Source organism: Mastacembelus armatus, chromosome 2 (assembly GCF_900324485.2).
Source record: "Mastacembelus armatus chromosome 2, fMasArm1.2, whole genome shotgun sequence".
In the NCBI taxonomy this organism is placed as follows: Eukaryota; Metazoa; Chordata; class Actinopteri; order Synbranchiformes; family Mastacembelidae; genus Mastacembelus; species Mastacembelus armatus.
In genome coordinates this window covers 5935984-5956117 of record NC_046634.1, presented here as the reverse complement: position 1 = coordinate 5956117, position 20134 = coordinate 5935984, and the positions used below count along the sequence as shown (strand labels likewise).

The window sequence follows — 20134 nt, the reverse complement described above, 5'->3', positions numbered from 1 at the left end:
ATTCATAGTCCCCATTCTCGGGTTTTATAGAGAACTGGTGCATGACCTGATTATCTCTTTCTAAATTAGCAGCATTGAGAGTAGTAAGAGAGGACTGACACAAACCGGCTTTCTTTACTCATCTTACTGACATTTCTGATATTTTGTGTTTGAGGACTGGCTGAGGTGAACTGTAGGGTTTATTTCTGCATGTTGCCGCCTCAGTTAACCCACTGATATGACCAGTGGTGAAAAGTAACTGAGTACATATACTCAAGAACTATACGTTAGTAGAATCTTGAGGTATTTGACTGAAGTATTTTCATTTTCTGCCAATTCAGTTTTATTTGGCAACTTCAGTTATGTTTCAAAACCAGATGAATGAAACAAAATAAAGTATAATCCTAAAACTTTTGATCCCTGGTGAAATTCACAAGCTACCCAGCAGAATGTGAAGTACTTCGTTAAGCCAATAATATAAAATACATCAATGTGAGCTGTACCATAATGAATGCTTTTATCTTTCTTTAATCTTTACTGCGCAAGTATATTTGATTATTTTGTAATGTAAACTGTTACTTGTAGTAGAGTATTTTTACACTGTAGTATTTGTACTTTTACTGAGGTGAAGGATCTGAGCACTGCACCCCCCCCCCCCCCCCAGGTTTCTGAAATAGTTCGGTCCATCATTCAGGCGCACCTGGTTTTGAGTGGTGCGTGCAGCAGTGTGCGTGACGACCACCCAGGCGCGCGCAGCACAGCGACCTAACACCTGTCTCGAGGCGGACACTTGAAAGACACGGGCTCGGCGTGAAGCTGGAGCGCGCAGCCCGGAACCCGCCGCCCCTTCGCTGGGCTGGACCGGATCAGCCAGCCCTCTGGACCGATGTCCTGGCCGAAATGTCCCGACACATCTACATACGGAACAAGATCGGCGAGGGCATCCAAGCGCCCATCTTTCAGGTAGGAGCACGACTGGTCCAGCCTCCGTTAATTCTAACATTTCTAAATGTTTTGATAAATACCTCTCTATGTGCCCAGGGACACGGTTACTGTATGTGCAGGTCTGGGAACAGTTTTTCAAACCCTCATTTCACCTGGGAGTGAATGCAGTTACATTAGTGTCCTATCCAGCTTCTCAACCAGGTGACGTTTCATCAAATGTAAGAAAACCTAAAGTACATTTAATAAAGCACAGGTGGGAAAGTCCATGTGATAAAGATGGAGAAGTAAGTTTAAAGGCTTCACTGATAATGTCACAGATCTATCTCCAGTGTGTTTTATTTCTGTGACAATATTACAGTGAGAATATGACAAATGATTGGCTCAGAATAAATATCCAGTTTTGTTCATAGTGTTTTGTTGTTTTAGTTTACATTAGGCAACAAATATTAACCATAAAAACATTTCTTGAAATAAAACATGTAGCTTGGATTTCATAGACTTAGCTTGGCATTGGGCTGTTGGCGTCAACTGAGAGACAGAAGAGAGATGATGACCCAGATTAATGGCCCTGTTTTTTTCAGGGAAGTAGGTCCTGACTTTTTAATGGTGACATTGTCATCAACTCTGGAGACTTGCACAGAAATGGGACAAATCACTGGCAGATAATTAGTTTAGCTCCCAGGAGATGATCTCTGCTGGTATATTTGGCCTGTTTAGAAGAGAAAAAGTAGAAAAGTAAGTCTAAGACAAACATGCAGAATAAGCTGGATTTAATATGTGCTGTCTGGGTGCTGTGTCAAGATGCTTGTAAAGGTTCATAGTTGACCTGATTGCTGTAAAAGCCCATCAGTCAAATTTCTAAAGTGGAAGTGCATTAATGTCACCTTGCAGTCACATCTTAGCAAAAATAAAGGCACCACAGAGGTTGATGAGGAAACTCAGACATTGTAGATAAAAAGTGTTTCTGCTGCTTGGACCTTGTGTTTTCATACAGGTGAACCGAGGGACTTATTCCAGGAGAAGCCGACTCAAGAGGTCCGATGGCAGCACCACCTCCACCAGCTTTATCCTCAGACAGGTAGCGAGCTGCAAAGAAAAGACCTGGGACTGATGGGGGTTCTGAAATTTATGGATTGTTGTGGAAGTTTGGTTATTCCTGCTGGGAAAAAAAAAATCAGCTTTAACACAAGCTGCACTGCAGGCATTTCTACTGAAACAGTAAGAAGTTTCTTAAATCCTTAAGATGCTGACAGTTAAGTTTCTTCATATGCACAGAAAGGTGCCCTGATGCTGGTGATGTCATGTAGTGATATATTGATGAACACGTTTTACAGCTGGTTACATTGCATTACATCACAGACACAGGCAGGATAAAATAAATAAACTTTATTGATCAGGTATGTCAATTTTTACATATGACTTTCGACTGCAGAGGGCAGTAATCAGCTGCCAGTAGAAGGTTGTATTGTAGCAGTAATAGAGATTTGTGAGCCATGTATGCTGCCCATCTGCACTATTTTAATCCTCATTTCTGTTAGAGTTTCTGAGTATTTTTAAATAAAATCCTATGCTCACATGCAGATTCTGCCCCATTGGCTCCTAGTGGTAATTGCTATGATGAACAGTGCTACGTGTTGTCAGGTGCTGAGAGCAAGTTGTCTGGCTTTGGCAAAGAGTAGAAGATAAGTGGGGGTGATAGCAGTTTATTGCTACTTAAGAAAATGTACCTGGTGCTAATGGAAATTAGTAGGTTTTTGGTTTGTTGGTGCTGCATATCTGCAGTTATGACAGAAATCTATCATTTAGTAAGATGCTGAAATGAACCTTCTCATGAGTTCTCATTGTTGATATTATTGTGTGTTGTTAGACTGAGCCCAAAGTGTGGAGGAAAGGGGAAAATGTCTTTTTCTCTTTAATGCTTATCATATTCATTATTTTTATTATTCAACTACCCCTTAAGGCACCTATGAAGTGAATTTTCACCCTGTATTTAGGAAACAGTGGTCAGCCCACTGAAGCGCAATGGCAGGATTATTACTTGCGTTGTACATGGGACACAAGCTGTTACTTAGATGTCAGACACAGAAAGTAAAACATTTTGGCCTGTGATACAGCCTATCTATTTGAGATTTTATGTCTCATCTATTAGAAACAGTTTAATCATCAATCAAGTTAGTTTTCAGACTATGACTGGTTATCAATTCTTTTCTCAGGTATTTTCTTGATAAACAAATTATCTACTTGAACCACAAGGTGTCATGAAAGGCAATGCTGAGCCATGATCATCGCATTTCCACAAACCAAATTACACACAAACTACTTGCACTGTCCAGCCATCAAGTAAACTGGTAAATATTCAGATCTAAGAAGCTGAAACCAGAGAATGTGATAAATAGTTGACAGTTGATGTTCTTAAATAATTGAATAATCAAATCTTCAGATAAGAACTGAGGTTGGATGCTGAGCACTACATGTATACTGGATTGAGGATTTCTCCACCAGAATTCAATGTGATGTGTAGAAATAGCATTTAGCCTTTCACACTGGGTGATCTGATTTAAAGATAATAACTGAATACATACAATAGAAAAAATACAATATGTAAAATACATGGATTTTATGCATTGATGGAACTTAAACTTTCACATGTAAAAAAAAAAAAAATCCATAAACCATAAATACATGTGTCATACTGAGACCACTTTAAGACCATGGATATCTCTCATGACATATACATCAAATGTAAAGATTCATTAGACTTCCTTTCATTATCAGAACCAAGTTGAATGTATTTCTCTACTCTCTCCAGAAAATAACTAAGCAGTGAGTATGAGCGGTAACAGGGAAATGGAGGATGCTGCTCCCCTATTTTACTCCTCCATCCCCTGATCCCCGCTACCTCCCACACTTAAAAAAAAAAAAAAAGAAAAAAATCAGAGTGCTCATACAAGCTGAGTGGACAGCCAGCCAGCCAATCAGCTCCCTGCACACTGCCTCTGTCATCAGGCTTGGATATTGAGGAAGGATCCGCTGCTGCCGCTGCTGCTGCTGCTGCTCTCGCTGTGTATATGTGTGTGTAAGTGTGGGGGTGCATGTGTGCGAGGCCTCGTGAAATGAAATGCCAGGATTGGGCTACCTCCAGGGAGAGCCTCTCCATCCTATAATGTGAGCCAGACAGCAGCACTGTGGGATCAGGGAGAAGCTGCATCCACCAAGAGACGGGCCTCCGGAGGACCAGGCGAGATCCGACAGGAGGGGAGATATTTTTTAAATTATTCTTCTCTGCCGTGAAGAGACGGGATTGTCGTCATCCCCCCATCCATCCTTTTTTTTTCCACTGTGGTGCCCCCTCCTTCTTCCTCCACCTCCACTCTCATTTTTTCTCCCTCATTCTTCTAGAGGTGCTCGTTGGAATATCACACCTCCATGTATGACAATTTGTACCTGCATGGATTTGAAGACTCGGAGGCGGTGAGTGTTTGGATGTGTGTGTGTGAATCTGCTTTTGTGTTTATTGATGGAAGCAGCTCAGCTGCACACACACGCACACACACACACACATACACACATACTAACACACATGAGAGGCCTTTGATGGGTTAGCCAGCAGTATGCCGTAGCGTGATCGTGGGATATGCTTGGCTGGAAGGGGGTTGGGTGGGTGGGTGGATGTTGGTGTGTGTGTATGTGTGTATGTGTGTATGGGGGAGGGAGTGCACATTAGGCAGATGGCTTCTGACGTGTGACATTCACACATTTTGTTCAAATCTCTCTAAACATGTATGTGCTTGTGATGTGTGGCTGCAGTCTGCCTATAAGCCTGTCAGAACGAACGTCATGAAGCCGCCAGAGCCAAAAGGAGCCATTTAGTGTTCATCACACTCTGTTCCTCTCAGAGATGGACCGAGCCCTGATCCAAAGAGGAAGAGGGAAAGATGTAGATGAGCCATTTCTTTCTCACCTAATGCCTGTTACACGACTGCACTGAAATGATAAAACCTCATGTGTCATTTCTACCTTTTTTTTGTCACTTTTTTAAACAATATGCAGCTGAGCATGTCCTATCTGACCCGGCGACTGCGTGTTGTAGATACTCTGCAAACATGCATCGTGATGCTGATGACTCACATGCTGAAGCTACTCCACTGGATAAACCTTGGATGCTACAGCGCACCCTCAGAGCTTCACACACAGACACATCAAATTAACTGTTAGTGCTGGATTGTAGGATTTGTAGAAATCAAGGCAGAATAGTGTTAACAGAGTTTACACAGTTTATGCTTCTATAAATAGTTGAGACGTGCTCGACACATTTGAGAGAGAGATGAAGCAGCAGAAGCAGAATTACTCTGATTTTCAGTCCCTGGCATGAGTTACCCCAAAACCCCAAAGTACACATAAGAAAACTCAACAGCATCTTTCATTAGTAAATCTCTGAAAGTCACTTAATGTGTCTATTTTCTAAAACTAAGAAGCAGTTTTCGTTTCCAAATTGTGCCACTTGTGATTAGATTCACACAATCTGGCCGAGCAGTGTGCTGAAGTCAGGCCCGGCCACTGCTTGTACAAAAACAAAAAGTGCTTAGCTGTGATGACTAGATTGATTGATCTTCTTGAGACTAATGGTCTTCCTAATTGAATCATCATTAGTGGCTGATTGTTTAGATTAACACAGCAGAAGGAAGCTCTTGCTCCAGTCATGTCCAAGCAAAAAAGTACTGCATTACTGGACAGTGTGTCAGGGTGATGTCTGAAGTGATAAAAACTGTGCGCAAGAGAAAAAAACAAACAAATGAGTAATAAAATACCATTTTTGATATGTGCTGTGTCAGCCTCCCTAACCGCCCTTAAGGAGCAAAATCAAAAACAACTTTCTTCTGCAACTTCAAATGTTGTTGCTTCTTAGCAATCTCTTTCCCAACCTACCATTTGCTATCACTCAGTTTAGTTCTGAAATACTTTTACAAGCATAAGAACTGCTGGGATTGTGTTAAGATTCATAGCATTGTGCTGATAATCCCTGTTGCTTTGGCGTTGTCTGTCTGTGGTTTTGAGTCGGAATGCTAATGACTCATACTGCTCTTGGAAAACAATCAATCAGTCATTTGTTATCACCAAGCTCAAATGGTGAGCACACATTTTGAGATGTTGGTCTAACTCAGTGATGTGGATGCAGAAGTTAAAGCTGGTTAATGGCTGTTAAGCCTTGGTGGTCAACTACTTTACTTCAGCAACATGGGGAATCCGATTTCCGCCTCATAGAGCTGTTTCTGTCATCCGGGGTTTTCCAATGTGATCTCAGCTAATCATCAACATAAAACACCATAACTGAAACACAGTAAGAGATTCAAATATTAGCCAGTGTCTTTGAATATATAAAGGTCTACGACGTCAAAGAGACACGTCAGTCAGACGCTGAAAACTGTCTTTCTGGAAACAAGGATCAGGTTTGTCACTATCAAGAATTGTCTGGATGTGTAACATTGGCTGTGTGGTCATTCAAACTGCTGACAGCACAGGAAGGGAAATTCCACTTAGTCTGAGATGCTCCTGGCAGACTGCTCTTTTCTGCATCATCTGTTTCAGCTGGTCTGCCTTCAGAAAGCCAAACTACCAACCACTCTGGACTTGGCACTCTGGTTGCAATTTGATGGGAACCCAGAACTTATGGCAGATAGTGGGTCCATAAAGAAGTTTTTCTTTTTTGGCAGTCCCTGGCATTAGGCGACAGTCCATTTCATGTTGTGATTCCACAGTGAACTATGAGCTGAGAGTTACTGCTCATCAGCATCGCATGTTCACAGTACTTTCAACTTTGCCTACTGTACTTTCCTGATAGGGTAAAATTTTACAGCAAGTCTGTCGACAAGTCAAGACTAATTTAATTCCCTTTAGCAGGACTGTTCATCTCGAGAGGTTTTTCCTTTGTCTGAGAGCTTAGGTGTGACCAATTCTCCCAATACCTTTCACATATCTCCAGCTAATCAAGGCCGTATCATTAGTAGCTGAAGACAAAGCCTGTGTAGAACTGGAAGAATGCATCCATCTGAAAAGACCACAACCCTGAACAACCAAGTCATTTCTGTTTGCAGGGCTCAGCTGATTCTTATACTAGCAGACCCTCAGACTCAGATGTCTCTCTGGAGGAGGAGCGAGAGGTTCAAGCCCAGGTCCAGAGCCAGAGTCCAAGCCAGAGCCAAGGACCGGGACAGAGCCGTCAGGAGAGGGAGCAGCAGGCCGCCGTTCAGCTAGAGAGAGCTAAGGTAGCCACTGTGTGACAGTCGGTCGCCAAAAATCTTCTGTCCTTACTGCAGATGTACAGACGACTCCTACATTTGGCTATACTGAACTTAAGATTACATTTAGATGTGACTTCACACACTTTGACTCACTAACTCTGTACAGTACGTTGTGTCTGGTCTTAAAGCAGGAATATGTGTTTTCTCATTATTACTGTGTTTCAATCGTGCAGTCTAAACCTGTGGCATTTGCTGTAAGGACCAATGTCAGCTATTGTGGTGCACTGGATGAGGATGTTCCAGTCCCGGCCACAGCCATCTCCTTTGACGCCAAGGATTTCCTCCACATAAAAGAGGTACATGTATAGCTGCTAATTTACTGTGTGAATGTTTTTTGATACAAATTTGGCCAAATATGAAGGATTTTTTTCAATTTTCCTTTTTCTTCATCCTTAGAAGTTCAACAATGACTGGTGGATCGGTCGGTTAGTGAAAGAGGGCTGTGAGATCGGCTTCATCCCCAGCCCTCTGAAGCTCGAGAACATCCGTCTCCAGCAGGAGCAAAAGAGAGGACGAGTCCAAGGGTAAGTAACAGGACAGAACACTCGCCTCTTAAACTAAGAAAAACTGTCACACAACTGTCTATGTAAACACACTAAATGATTATTGGAGGTATGTGTAGAACAACAGTAAGATAAAGATCAAATTAATGAACGAGGGAAAAAGAATTCTGTGAAGAATTATTATGATAATTATTTTGATAGAGAAGAGACCTTTACCTGACCTGCTGGACAGCTGGCTGTACTGCAGCTGGTCCAAAATATCTGCCCATTCCTTTCTTTAGTTTCATTTCCATCTCCATGTTCAGGCTTTATTTTGTGACTTAATGTTTAAGCAGCTGTTTTATGGCAGATATTGGAATTCCAAGTTTACCGTCACTTTTCTTCTTACCTTAAACTATAATCAAGGTTTTCAGTCATTGTCCAAAATGATGCTGTGCAAGTTTGCACAAAAGTGTAGGTGGCGTGATTTGGTGATGTTACATGTGGCTGTGGCCACTGACCCTCTGTTTCATGTTCTTCTATTTTTTTTAGGCTAAATTTCAGTTTTCAAACCAGACAGAGATTAAACAAATCAAGGAATAATGCCAGGGATCAAAATAATATTGGAGACACATTTAAAAAAAACATATTAGACCGTTATAGGAGTAATCTTTATCATTGTTGCATAAATGTGTATTAGAGTGTACTAGAGCTGAAACCATTAATTGATTAATCAATTGATGATCCCAGCTCCTAAATGTCTCCTATTTGTCAGGTGTGATACTAAACTGGATGCAGAACATACACCCTGTTACATTGCTGCTGCACAGACCTGGGTTAGACTGACACTGACAATAAAATGGTTTATTCTGATAGAGGGTAGAGTTTATCCATTAACACATGAAGGTGTTATAATCAGTTGTAAACTCTGTCAGTCTATTTTAAAGTCTACTTTGACCCAGGTCTGTGTATGACTCATGCCTGTTTACTCTATCACTTCTACTCATGCTGGCCGTAGCAGGGAAACCGTTTCAATAGCTGTAATTAGCGCTCCTATCAGCCGCCTAGTTCGCTTGTGTGTGTAATGTGTGTTGAAGGTTCTGTCATCCAGAGTTTGTACAGTAGCTCACATGCACTTCCTCCAGCCTGGCTGCTGAGTTTAATACTAATCTCAGTAGACTGGAGAGCTTCGGCATTTCACTCGCTTGACTTCTGTGGCTTTTGTCACCAAGTCTCTCAGAGACATGTAGAGACATTTGAACCCTGTTAGAACCAGGACTACAGTTTCCAACAGTACCACCCTGTAAGATACGGTGTCTTCCAGAGATGGTGGAAAGTCTGAAATTCTGGCGAACACAGAAAATGAATTGAAAAGCAATTTGAGAGTTATAGTTGAAAATGTCAAATGGTAAATGGAAAGACAGGATTGTTTAACATTACTCAGCAACACAGTGTTCATGGCCTGATTATCCTCATGGTGCTTTAGAGATATGTGTTTTAACTGTATCATGTGCTTGTGTTGTCCTGTCAAGTATCCTTGTTGAAAAATGTTCTGTAGATGATGATTATTCTTTTTCATTTTCATTGTCTTCTCTAAGTATCCTCTGTATCGCTCTCCTGCCTTTGTTGGGACCCCTGTACGGAAATAACAAAGACACAGTTACTCTTTCTTTTAAATGTTATTTCATGTCAAATGAGCTCAGTTATATTTGCACCACTGTAAAATGTCATTTGAAACAATACGTATCCCCATATTGATTCTGATAACTACCTATGGCACAGCTGTGTACTGTGAGTACATTTAGTTTGATTACTTACAGTTACAGCACTTTAACTTTCTGCTCCTGATGGCATCAGTTCATCTTTATATCATCTTTTCATTTGCCTTCTAACACACAGTAACACTAGACTGTGAGAGAATTACACAGAAAGTGAATAAGGTTATGTTTTTATAGAATTTGGACAAAAATGGACTTTTGTTAATGAAGTTGTTATTGTTTGCTTTCCACTGCAGCCTTCATCGTCTCTGCTAGTAATTCTTGTCTTTGGGGAGCAAATTTACATCATCCAAATGAAGATCGATGGGTATTTGACCTCTTGGATTATGGTCTTCTGTAACAGATCAGCTGTAAATTTCAGATTTCCAACTTCTATAGGAAAGTCAGCAACACATGAGGCATCTTTTTCACCGCATACTGCAGTCATTTCCTCACACTGTGTAAAACCAGTCCAAAACTCAGTCATCAGTACACATGGACCATGCAGAATACTCCTTAACAGACAGCCTAAAAGTCTTCAAAAGTGATCATCTGTATTAAAAGAGCAGCATGGTTACTGTGACCTAGATTTTAGATTTTGTTGGGATAGTCATAAAACATATGATTATGTGGTAATCTGAGATTGGAAGATGATAAGTAGAGCAAAATCAGAAAATACAATCAATAGTATGACTTGTCAGCGTAGCTGTGATTCTAACTGAAAATCTGTACTTTTATGGCCAACAGACGGCTGCCTGTGACAACATTACATTTTTTGATGCCACGTGGAAGAAATCAGATGTTAGTCCCCAAAAATAGTCATTATAATAAATTCAACATGAATATTTTGCAGCTGACAGCTAATATTTTCTGCCAATATGGTACAGCTTACCAACTCTTCCATTTTTTGTAATCCAGATTTTCCTTCCATGTTTTACACCTTTTCCCCAGTGAACAATCACTTTAATCCTTGGTAGTTTTATTTATTCTTTACTTTTTCTGTCACATTAATACCGTGGTGTGTTTTTGTCTTTTTTATCCCCTCTTGTCTTTTCCAGTAAGTCTGGAGGGAACTCCTCTTCCAGTGTAGAGGATGAGGTATCTGCCTCTATCCGACCCCTCATATCCTCGGCAGGTGAGGACAGCGGACAGGGGGAGAGGGCTGTTAAAGGCCAGTTTAGAGCCAAGCTTCTTGAACCACGACAAGATAGACAGAATAAAACTAAAGCCTTCCCATGTCTCTGCATAGAGCATAAGTTCATTGCGTAGAGTTGTTGGTACATTTTCCCATGATCCTCCTCTTCCTCCAGTTGAGGACTGCAGGCGCTCTGAGACTGGGGCTTACCACAGTGTGAACCCAACGACAAGACTATGAACCCCCCTCTGAACTGCACTCATGTGACTTTGTGAATATAATCTTAGGACAATAGAAATATTTGTTATGTTTCATAATGTTTCATGCCAATTATCCTTGATAGGTTTAATTTGGTAAGAATTAAGATGAAAAGTTGCTCATGTGAGGCATGTTTGCATGTTTCTGACATATTCTGGTGATGCCTCCTCTAGCACAGCTACTGACGACACTGTCCCTGTCTTCTGTCCCCTCCCACAGGAAAGCAGAAACAGAAAGTGGTAAGTTGGTGACGGTAAACTTCTTTACTATCTACCAGCCTCTTATTGCTGCCATCAGAAAATGACAGGGACTCAAGCATTTTATCTGACGGAAAGTTACATCATATGGTGCACAATACTTCAGCCCTATTGAAGTACTGAAGTGCCAAAATCATTACCATTCCTGTGATGCCAAAGTACTGAATGCCAAGTGTTTACACCTACAGGTTTCTTTACATGTAATACTTTTGATTGTGGTAGTTTCAGGGAAAGTACAATGTGTTTTTACAACTCGAGCTCTACACAGACATGAGATGAGAAGATCGATGCCACTCTGTAAGGAAATAAAGACACAGACTGTAGAGTATATACGAAGCCTGAGCCAGGACACTTAGCTCAGTCTACCATCAAGAATAAAATTAGCTTTGGTAGGCAGGTTTTTTTGGACAGAGCTGAATGAACTATGCCAAGCGAACAAGCTGCTGTGTGTCGCTGCATATTAAACAGAAAAGTTCAACATTTTAGAATAAAAATGTGTATTTTTGCTATTCTTTAAGCCTTGGCATCAGTGGGACTAAAATATGTGTGCTGAGGCTAAAACCCAGTCAGTGGAGTCATTAAAATAAAATGGATTATTATTTGTTAGAACATTTTATGAGAATGAAGCTACCTTCAGTCATTGTTGAAGCAAAGACAGAAACTCAGTAGCTAAGTGCTGATTGTTAGCTCTGATAAACCTGCCAATATATGGAAATGTTTTGATTTAAAGAATCATCCACTTGAATTTATTTGCTATGAGGTAAAAAAAACACTGTCAATGTTATTTTTTAATGTAAAAGTTAAAAGTCAAAACAATCAAGTTGCTCAAACTGAATTGAACACTACCTCTGTGACAGCTGCCCAAGCTCCGTCCAACAGACCATATTAGCACACAGCGATGAAATACTGAAATGTTCTGAATTCAGAAATATTTCAGTTTCATTGTTGCAGTACATCCCCAGCAGCTATTCGTCTCCACTTAAAGAAATACAAAGGGAGTTTGTTGTTAGTGTGTTGCTTTAGTGATACAGCAGGACGGTGACTGTATTTTTTCATTTGGTTATTTTTGCCTAAAACAACTTGATTTATTTCATCTTTATTATTAGCCCTTTGGCATGGGATGATGACTTGGTGCTCCTTCTTATTGTGATATTCACTCTGGTATTGTGTTAATGGAGAAGATTGTAGTTTTGTGATTTTACAGTGTAGCTCATCATATCCATTCATCAGTGTAGCAAATGATAAAACATTTATGAGTTGGTCAAAATGTAATTACATGTGCTAAGGGCTATGAAACTAAATCTGTTAAAGAAGTAATTTGTGAAGACATGTATTCAGCACGTAAAGTAATGATGTGCCATGTTACCATTAAAATGTAACAGTGTGAGTCAGGATTCTTCTACATTAATATTTCTTGTTTTTACATTTTGACAATTTATCAATCATTAGTGTTTTATTATTTGCTATGTGACCGAACATGGTAAAGTCCCAGGCTGCCAATTAACTCATTTGATTGTAATGGAAATTCAGACGATTCTCTGGTGTAATGTTATTTCTGTGTATTTTCTGCTGGGTTGTGCTGGGCCCATTGCTTTGTTTATGCTGAGTCGACTGCTGTTGATTACACATATCTGCGTTAACAGATGGAGCACATCCCTCCGTATGACGTGGTTCCCTCCATGAGGCCCGTAGTGCTGGTGGGACCCTCGCTCAAGGGTTATGAGGTGAGCTGCCAGTCCTCACAGTTGGAAAGAAACTCACAAATACCCTTTTAACTTTAGTTACTGATTAAGAGCTTTATACACAGTCAACACACAAACATTAGTGTCACTGCATGAAACCCCCCTCACGTCTTTCCCGAGTCCCCCAAAATTGCTTGCTGTTGGCGCAGTTAATTGTGAGTGTGTCATCGCCCACGTAACATCCCGAGTGCAGCGAGACTAACGAGGAGACTGAGAGGTCAGATGAAAATATGTTGTGCAATTGGCAGAGCTGAGCTTTATTGGGAAGAGCATCCTTCTCTAACTGCCTTATTGCTTTCCCTGCTATCTATAAAGGTAATGTACAAAATATTAGGGACATATGTAGTACTCTAGCTACAGCACTTTGTTATTCCCCTTCTTAGTATATCCCCTATACCAAGAAGAACAGGGTGGACATTCTCTGTGGGCTCATCACTACCAGAAACCCTCTTATGTTTAAAAAACAATGGTAACAATGAGCTTTGGGAACATTGTTTTTATTTAAAATCATACTGATGCTATTATTATGGAAAGGTCTGGACATTTAAAGCCATGGGTGGTTCAGTGGATGTGTCGTCCAACGTTTTAAAATATAATGTAAAGACATAAAATATAGATCTATGTATATATTTTCTCGAGTCATCTGAAGAAAGGTCATTGTAATTCATTTCATTCAGTCATAGGGAGGCTGGAACCTATCCCATCATGCATCAGGCAGAAGGCAGGGAAATACTGTGGACAGATTATTAGTGTGTCACAAAGACATTTATATTAACACTTCTCCCTCTTGCAATAATAAGTCCAACAATTCAACGTGTAGATGTTAGAGAAAACATGAGACCTTCCATTGATGCTGCACAGACAAAATAAAATAACCAGGAAAGATAAAAGAGATTATAAATATTTTCTGTCTGCTGGCCAAACCACATTCCAATAGGAATCCATAAAATATGCTACAAAATTTCTGATCTAACCCTAATAACCCAATCAAGTCAGATTTCATCCTAAGAACAACATGGACATCTCCCTTTACCAACCCTAAACAACAACAACTAATATGAGAGCATCATCTTCTCCTTCTTTGTGCAGGTAACAGACATGATGCAGAAAGCACTGTTCGACTTCCTCAAGCACAGATTTGATGGCAGGTAAGACAAATATGAGTCTGCATTGGTTTTTGTTTTGGCAAAAATTATATCTCAGATCTTGGATTTTGACTAAATTTGGAGCATGATGTATGTCTAGATTACACCCACTGCACGTTAGGAAGAGAAGAAAATGACAGGTCATAATTGATCCTGGAAACTGTTGGATTTCATAAACTGACAGCTCCTGCCATATTTAAGTTAAAGTAGAAGGTGCAAAAATGTTTGTTTTACAAGAGCAGAAGTTAGAAAAGCCCATTGACTGTAATTTGTTTTCACATGAAATGAAATACAGTTTTTATTCTGTATCTAACAGTTTAAGCATTGTTGGTATCATCATTGCTTAGTCTTCCAATTTCTTTTAATCACACTGTGGAAAAATTACATTTCCCTGAGCATCACCAAGGATGTCACTTATCATATTTAAATATGTGTATCCACTTTTTCAGGATATCTATCACACGTGTCACGGCAGATATATCATTAGCTAAGCGGTCTGTCCTCAACAACCCCAGTAAGAGGGCCATTATTGAAAGATCCAACACTCGCTCGAGCCTCGGTAAGAACACTCCACATGCTCCACTGTGCTCAGTTTATTTTTAGCTCAGCTCAAAAATCCCTGGGTGACCAGCAGCAAATCTACACGTTGGTCAGAATAGTTGCTGATTTATTTTTTGTTGATTAACTGGCTGATTAAGTGTTTCTGCTCAGTAGGACTAGGACTAGACTAGGACCTGGGCAGGCTGAATAAGTGCTGAGGCTTGATTTATCTGGTTCTGTATTTGAGTTGTGTTGTGTCTCATCAGCTGAGGTGCAAAGTGAGATTGAGAGGATCTTTGAGCTGGCCCGCTCCCTGCAGCTGGTGGTGCTGGACGCAGACACTATCAACCACCCAGCCCAGCTCCTCAAGACCTCCCTGGCCCCCATCATCGTCCACGTTAAGGTCTCCTCACCGAAGGTATGGTCAGTTTCATTCTCCCTGACAAGCTGAGCTGCAGATTTGTCTGACATTGACTGTTGAAGGTAAATACTGAATCAGGAACTATTTTTTATTTACTGGCTTACAAGGTTTACGGCTTCATCAACCTCGGCAAAACAAATTTTAGTACAAGCAAATCAGACATATGGTATGATCTCTGCAGAGTCATTCTGCTGGTGGAGACAAGCAGCACCTAGACAACGGTCACGGTAACTGTCCCTATGGGAGATTCATATTTTCCCTCCACTAGCAGCTCAGCACAAACACAGTGTTCATTACAAACACAGCATGAACTACTGTTAGTCTCTAAGATGCAATGCTTTCAGATGTAGCATGTGCAGTCAGTGGGAGCACCAAGCACCTTTGCATGGAAGAGAAAACTTCTGCACTTTGTCTATTCACACCAGGGCTAAAGCAATGACCACTCAGACTGGCTCATTACCTCCCAGATACTATTACACACATGTCAACATATGTCACTAAAGTGTGGACATAAAATCAGTCAAATGTAGATGTAAGTACAGTCCATGGCCTTTTGTATTTCAATCAAACAAATCACCACTGTGTGTAATTTGTTGATTGTAGAAAGTCCTTCGTTTCTGATCCATGACACAAATTCACAACAAAAACATTTTATTTTAATGCCCAAACATGAAAAAGTGACAGAACATTAATGTGACTGACCTGAGAGCAGTAAAAGAATGAAATGATAAAGAGCCACAACAATAGAGTTGCCACAAATCTGATCAATGCAGCACTTTATTTTTGGTTGCATTATGTTAATGTGTATATGTTATTATGTTGTACCTACATTTATATATAATCTCTGGTTATATTTATGCTGTCAAACATATGAATCTGCACACAATATCATCCTCATCCATGTGTCTATCTGGAAATTCCAAATCCTTTTACCACTGTACCACTTTTACATGTGACGAGGAAGGTACTATATGACCCTAAATGATATGTGTAACTGGACCAGGATGTTCTTTCTGATCCCATGTCCAGGTTCTGCAGAGGCTAGTCAAGTCCAGGGGAAAGTCCCAGAGCAAACACCTGAATGTCCAGCTTGTTGCAGCAGACAAATTGGCCCAGTGTCCTCCGGTAATGTGTCACCCTTATAATCCAGCTAATGTCCTGATGTTTATATTGTTTCACCCATTAATAGCAGATATGTGGTTATTTAGTCCAATCAGCTTAGTGCAGCTTTTCTGTATTTATATTACATGTAAACTAATATAACATCAATACACAGTACATAGTAATTCTGCAGGACCTTACATGCACAGCCAGAGATCATTGATGTTCCATGTCATGTTTAAAATCAGCTCTGTCTTACTTTCCTCCCTGTGACCATCTGCCACCAAAAGGAAATGTTTGACATCATCCTGGACGAGAACCAGCTGGAAGACGCCTGTGAGCACCTCGCTGAATATTTGGAGGCCTACTGGAAAGCAACCCATACCTCAATGGCAACACCCCTGAACCCCTTGCTGGGGCGTAACCTGGGCCCCACCACTCTCACCCCCTACCCAACCAGCATCTCTGGGCTGCAGGTACACATCCACTAGTCCCAGGGTCCCTTCTGGGAATATTTGTGTCTATGTGGTGTCTAGAGAGGTAACATAAGTGAAAGAGAAACCCAGAGAGTTTCACCTCCTCATTTAATATTGGATTGAAAAATGTGCAAGACAATGGTTAGACGTAAAAGGGGAAGAGATATTTGGGGGGACATTTGTTGGTCTTTTATGAGATTACTCAACTACATCATGTTTTGTTCTATTGCATTGTACATGTTTGTTTTTGTACTCACTTCCCACATATACAATCTTTAATAGAGAAATGCATTCAGCAGTTTAACATATCTCATCCAGTTGTACATGTAAATGTGTTGTCTGTGTGGAAAGTAATTAACCTGACCTTAATTATTGTAAAGCAAAAATGTTATTAGTCAGTTCAGAGCCTTGTCTTCTATGAACTGATGTCCAGTCAGTGTGTTGAGTGGTGTTACAGTCTTACCTGTGTCCTTGGTATGTTCCCATGATTAGCAGAGCCAAAGAATGCGACAGAGCAACCACACAGGGGACCATTCAACCCCGAACGAACGCCGCAACCTGATGACAGCAGATGAAAATTACCACAACGAGCGTGCGCACAAAGGACGCAACCGCATGTCGTCTGGCTCGCAGCATAGCCGAGAGCAACAGGACCCCTACCAGGACTACCAGGACCCCTATCAGGATGCATACAAGCCACACCGCAATCGCAGTTCACCAGGTAGCTACAGCCATGACTCCCGGCACCGGCTCTGAGATCTCCTGTGTCACCGCCGGAGCCCGACCGGTCCAGAATCCACCTAGAAAAACGCTGCAACAGAGCCAGGATGATCCCAGACTGTACCTTTTAGTTTTGGGTTGTGTTTGTTTGTTCTGTCCTCCTGGCTATTTTTCTCTTTCAAGGTCAATCAAAGTTGCGTTCAGGTGTTTGTTTCTACTCTAACTGCCAGAGCAGCCCCTGTCAATCAAATAGTCAAGAGGTCCAGGATGCCAACATCAACTAGCGCTGTAAAATGAGTTCTTTTCTTGAGTTTTATGTTAGTGGGACAGTTTGGGATTGTACTAAAACAATGCTCTGCAGATGTGCAGTGCAGTTTGTGCTTGTTGCTGGAGTCAGCAACCGACTATGGTTAGAACGTCAGATGGTGACAGTGTGTGGACTTCTAAGTGCCTGGAGCATCACACCAGGTCAGAGGGAGGTCCACTGTGCACAGACTGAAGAAAGCTGCTGACCCCTATCCTGGGCCATGTATAAATCCTCTCTCCACTTAGCTTATTGCATGCTGATACTTGATCATCCCTTGCATCCACCTCATTGATATTTTGTACCTAGCATTTTGGATTTTTCCATGACGAGGTGTAGAATATGGAGGTCCAATTTTCCAAATCAGGTGGTAGGTGGTGGGTTTGCGGTGAGATGTGCAGATGTTCTGGCTGCTGGTGTTGAAAACTGGTGCTTCACATTCCCAAATTATTTTGCTATTTGAAAGTAACTTTGAGCAAGGGCAGCTTTTCTGTAGCATAGCTTCAGGATTTCTTTTGGGTGAGACTTTCACTGTCATAAGCAGAACCTTCCGATTCTGATGGTGCTGGGATCAGATCTCAGTTACACTGTTGGGAAAGGCAATACAGCTTCTGTTCTAAACAGCTAGCACTTAGAGAGTTAGAGGAGGCAGTTGCTGTTACAGTCTGTGGGATAGTACACTGGAATAAAATAGCAAAATACCACTTCAGATGCAGATGTAGAGTGACATAAAAATCAATGCTGTGAGAACCTTCCAGCTTGAATTGTACATTTGGGATGTTTTCTTTTGGTTTGGTAGACCTAAAGGAGCGTCTGCTGCTGAGGCTCCAGGTTGTTTTGCGTTTATTAGCAATGAAATCAAAGTCATTTAAAAGGCAGAACGAACACATTGAAGTTCCTCCTGTTGGTTTTGGGTGATTAAAGCATTAAAACGTAACGTTGCAGGGTCAGTTGCATCATATTCATACTCTGAGTAACTGGCATGTTGTCCTGACTGCAGAGCATGTCCACTCCAAACATAAAATAGATGTCTGCTGTAATCAAGTTGATGTTTGAAGAACTACAGCCCCCCTCTTCCCGGCAAAAAAAAAAAAAAAAAAAAAAAGCAGAAATGAGCCAAATTGCAAGTGAATGGTATCACTGTATCACTGAGGACTGTAAGTAACTAATGTCAAATGGCACAAAGAAAAAGTGTTGATTTGAAGTATTGATAATTTGGAAAATTTTAGAGTTTCATCTCTCATATGGAAGGTATTTGTAAGTTTGTGTTCATTCAGGATTGTGCTATACAGTAGAAAATCTAAACCCTGATCCAGTCCCAGCCCTCACAAAAACAGTTTATTTGAGGTAACACGGGCAGTACCTTGTTGTATTCTCACTTTCTTTATGTAGATCTGGATCGAAGGAGAAAACGAGTTTGATCAACCTGAACAGCACAAAAGAGTAAAGCAAAAAACTGAGGTGTATTTTGAGCAAGTGTTCCTACACTGTGGATGTGGTGTAAGGGCACAGATTTGTTATGCATGGTTTGTTAATGGACTGAAACACCAAGACTGCAAATTAAACAAGAAAAATGTCAATGCTCCTGTTTACAAGCAGATTTTGTGTCTCATTCTGCCCCATAGCATAAAAATCCCATTGGTTGATTGAACAAGGAGCCATTTTCCATTTGAAAACAAAGCAACCAATGCTGAGCTGGGCTGCTTGAGACAATCAGAAGGGATTTCCAGACCAGTGTCCCACCATCCTCAAATGATGACAGATGTTTGCTCTCTTGATTTGTGGAATCAATCAAAAAATAACACCTCAAAAAAAAACAAAAAAACAGTTTGTTTGTTTGCCAAACTTTTGTCTCATAACAAAATCCATTACTGATTTTATTTTTTCAGACTAGATCTCAAAATTTAAAACCTATAGGGAGGATATTCTTTAAAATGTCTAACAAAGGAACAACAAAAGAAGCAAAAGAAAAACCTTTATTCCAGTAGAAAAATAATAGATGAATATTTGCTGGTGATTATTTTTATAATAAATAACTGTACATAATGTCTTTAAGAGATGCTCTTTGCTGTACATGTGCTGACATGAGACGACTTCAACCGGTGTGGGACATTTGGAACAACAGCGATGTCCAGTATACAAAATTTTAGTAATGTGCAATACAATACGGCATGCTGTTTTACAATGAGGAACTTCATGTACTGTACTATGCAACCGCAAACTGTGTACATCGCTTCATGCTGTGGCTTCTCCAACCACCTTTTTCCAATCAGCTTCATCTGGACTTTTAAGGGATTTTTTGTGTTTATCGTTTTTTTCCTGTGGAAGATGAAAACCCAAGCGGCTAATGCGGTACTGCATGCATAATGTACCAATCTAATTTATAAAAGGAATTAAAGAAAATGAAATTGGAGGTAATTGTGTTAAAGGCAAAGCGTTTGTTTTTCAAAATAAAAGTCATTATAAAGTTGTTTAAAGCAGGTTTTTGCCATGATGAATGTGTCATTGTCACAAAACTCAGCTGTTTTAGAGCCAGTCATTGTTGTGTTGTGTTATTTAATGCTCTGACTCTC

At 40.6% G+C, this 20134-nt stretch overlaps 1 protein-coding gene across 6 annotated transcripts; it reads left to right on the top strand.

Moving 5' to 3' along the window:
• The first annotated feature begins 879 nt into the window (after positions 1-879).
• Positions 880-18217, top strand: LOC113127256 (voltage-dependent L-type calcium channel subunit beta-4-like). 6 transcript variants are annotated; one of them, XM_026301670.1, is made up of 15 exons: positions 880-942; positions 1919-2002; positions 7017-7082; positions 7137-7187; positions 7397-7519; positions 7620-7747; positions 10521-10597; positions 11075-11094; positions 12756-12836; positions 13944-14002; positions 14449-14558; positions 14806-14957; positions 15990-16085; positions 16352-16537; positions 17033-18217. In XM_026301670.1, exons 1-15 carry the CDS (start codon positions 880-882, stop codon positions 17291-17293), a joined length of 1557 nt encoding a protein of 518 aa, XP_026157455.1. In that variant the 3' UTR covers positions 17294-18217. The 6 variants fall into 6 exon arrangements, with proteins under 6 accessions (XP_026157455.1, XP_026157458.1, XP_026157457.1 ...); XM_026301673.1 differs by having other exon boundaries at positions 7017-7094; positions 7146-7187; positions 7620-7744; ... (1 more) ...; positions 16352-16530; positions 17035-18217; XM_026301672.1 differs by having other exon boundaries at positions 7017-7094; positions 7146-7187; positions 16352-16530; positions 17035-18217.
• The last annotated feature ends 1917 nt before the right edge of the window (positions 18218-20134 follow it).

Coding starts and splice junctions, on each gene's coding strand:
- LOC113127256 (XM_026301667.1), top strand. CDS start 880: ATGTCCCGACACATCTACATACGGAACAAGATCGGCGAGGGCATCCAA. Junction 7,748..10,520: donor AAGAGAGGACGAGTCCAAGG/GTAAGTAACAGG, acceptor TGTCTTTTCCAG/TAAGTCTGGAGGGAACTCCT. Junction 11,095..12,755: donor GAAAGCAGAAACAGAAAGTG/GTAAGTTGGTGA, acceptor CTGCGTTAACAG/ATGGAGCACATCCCTCCGTA.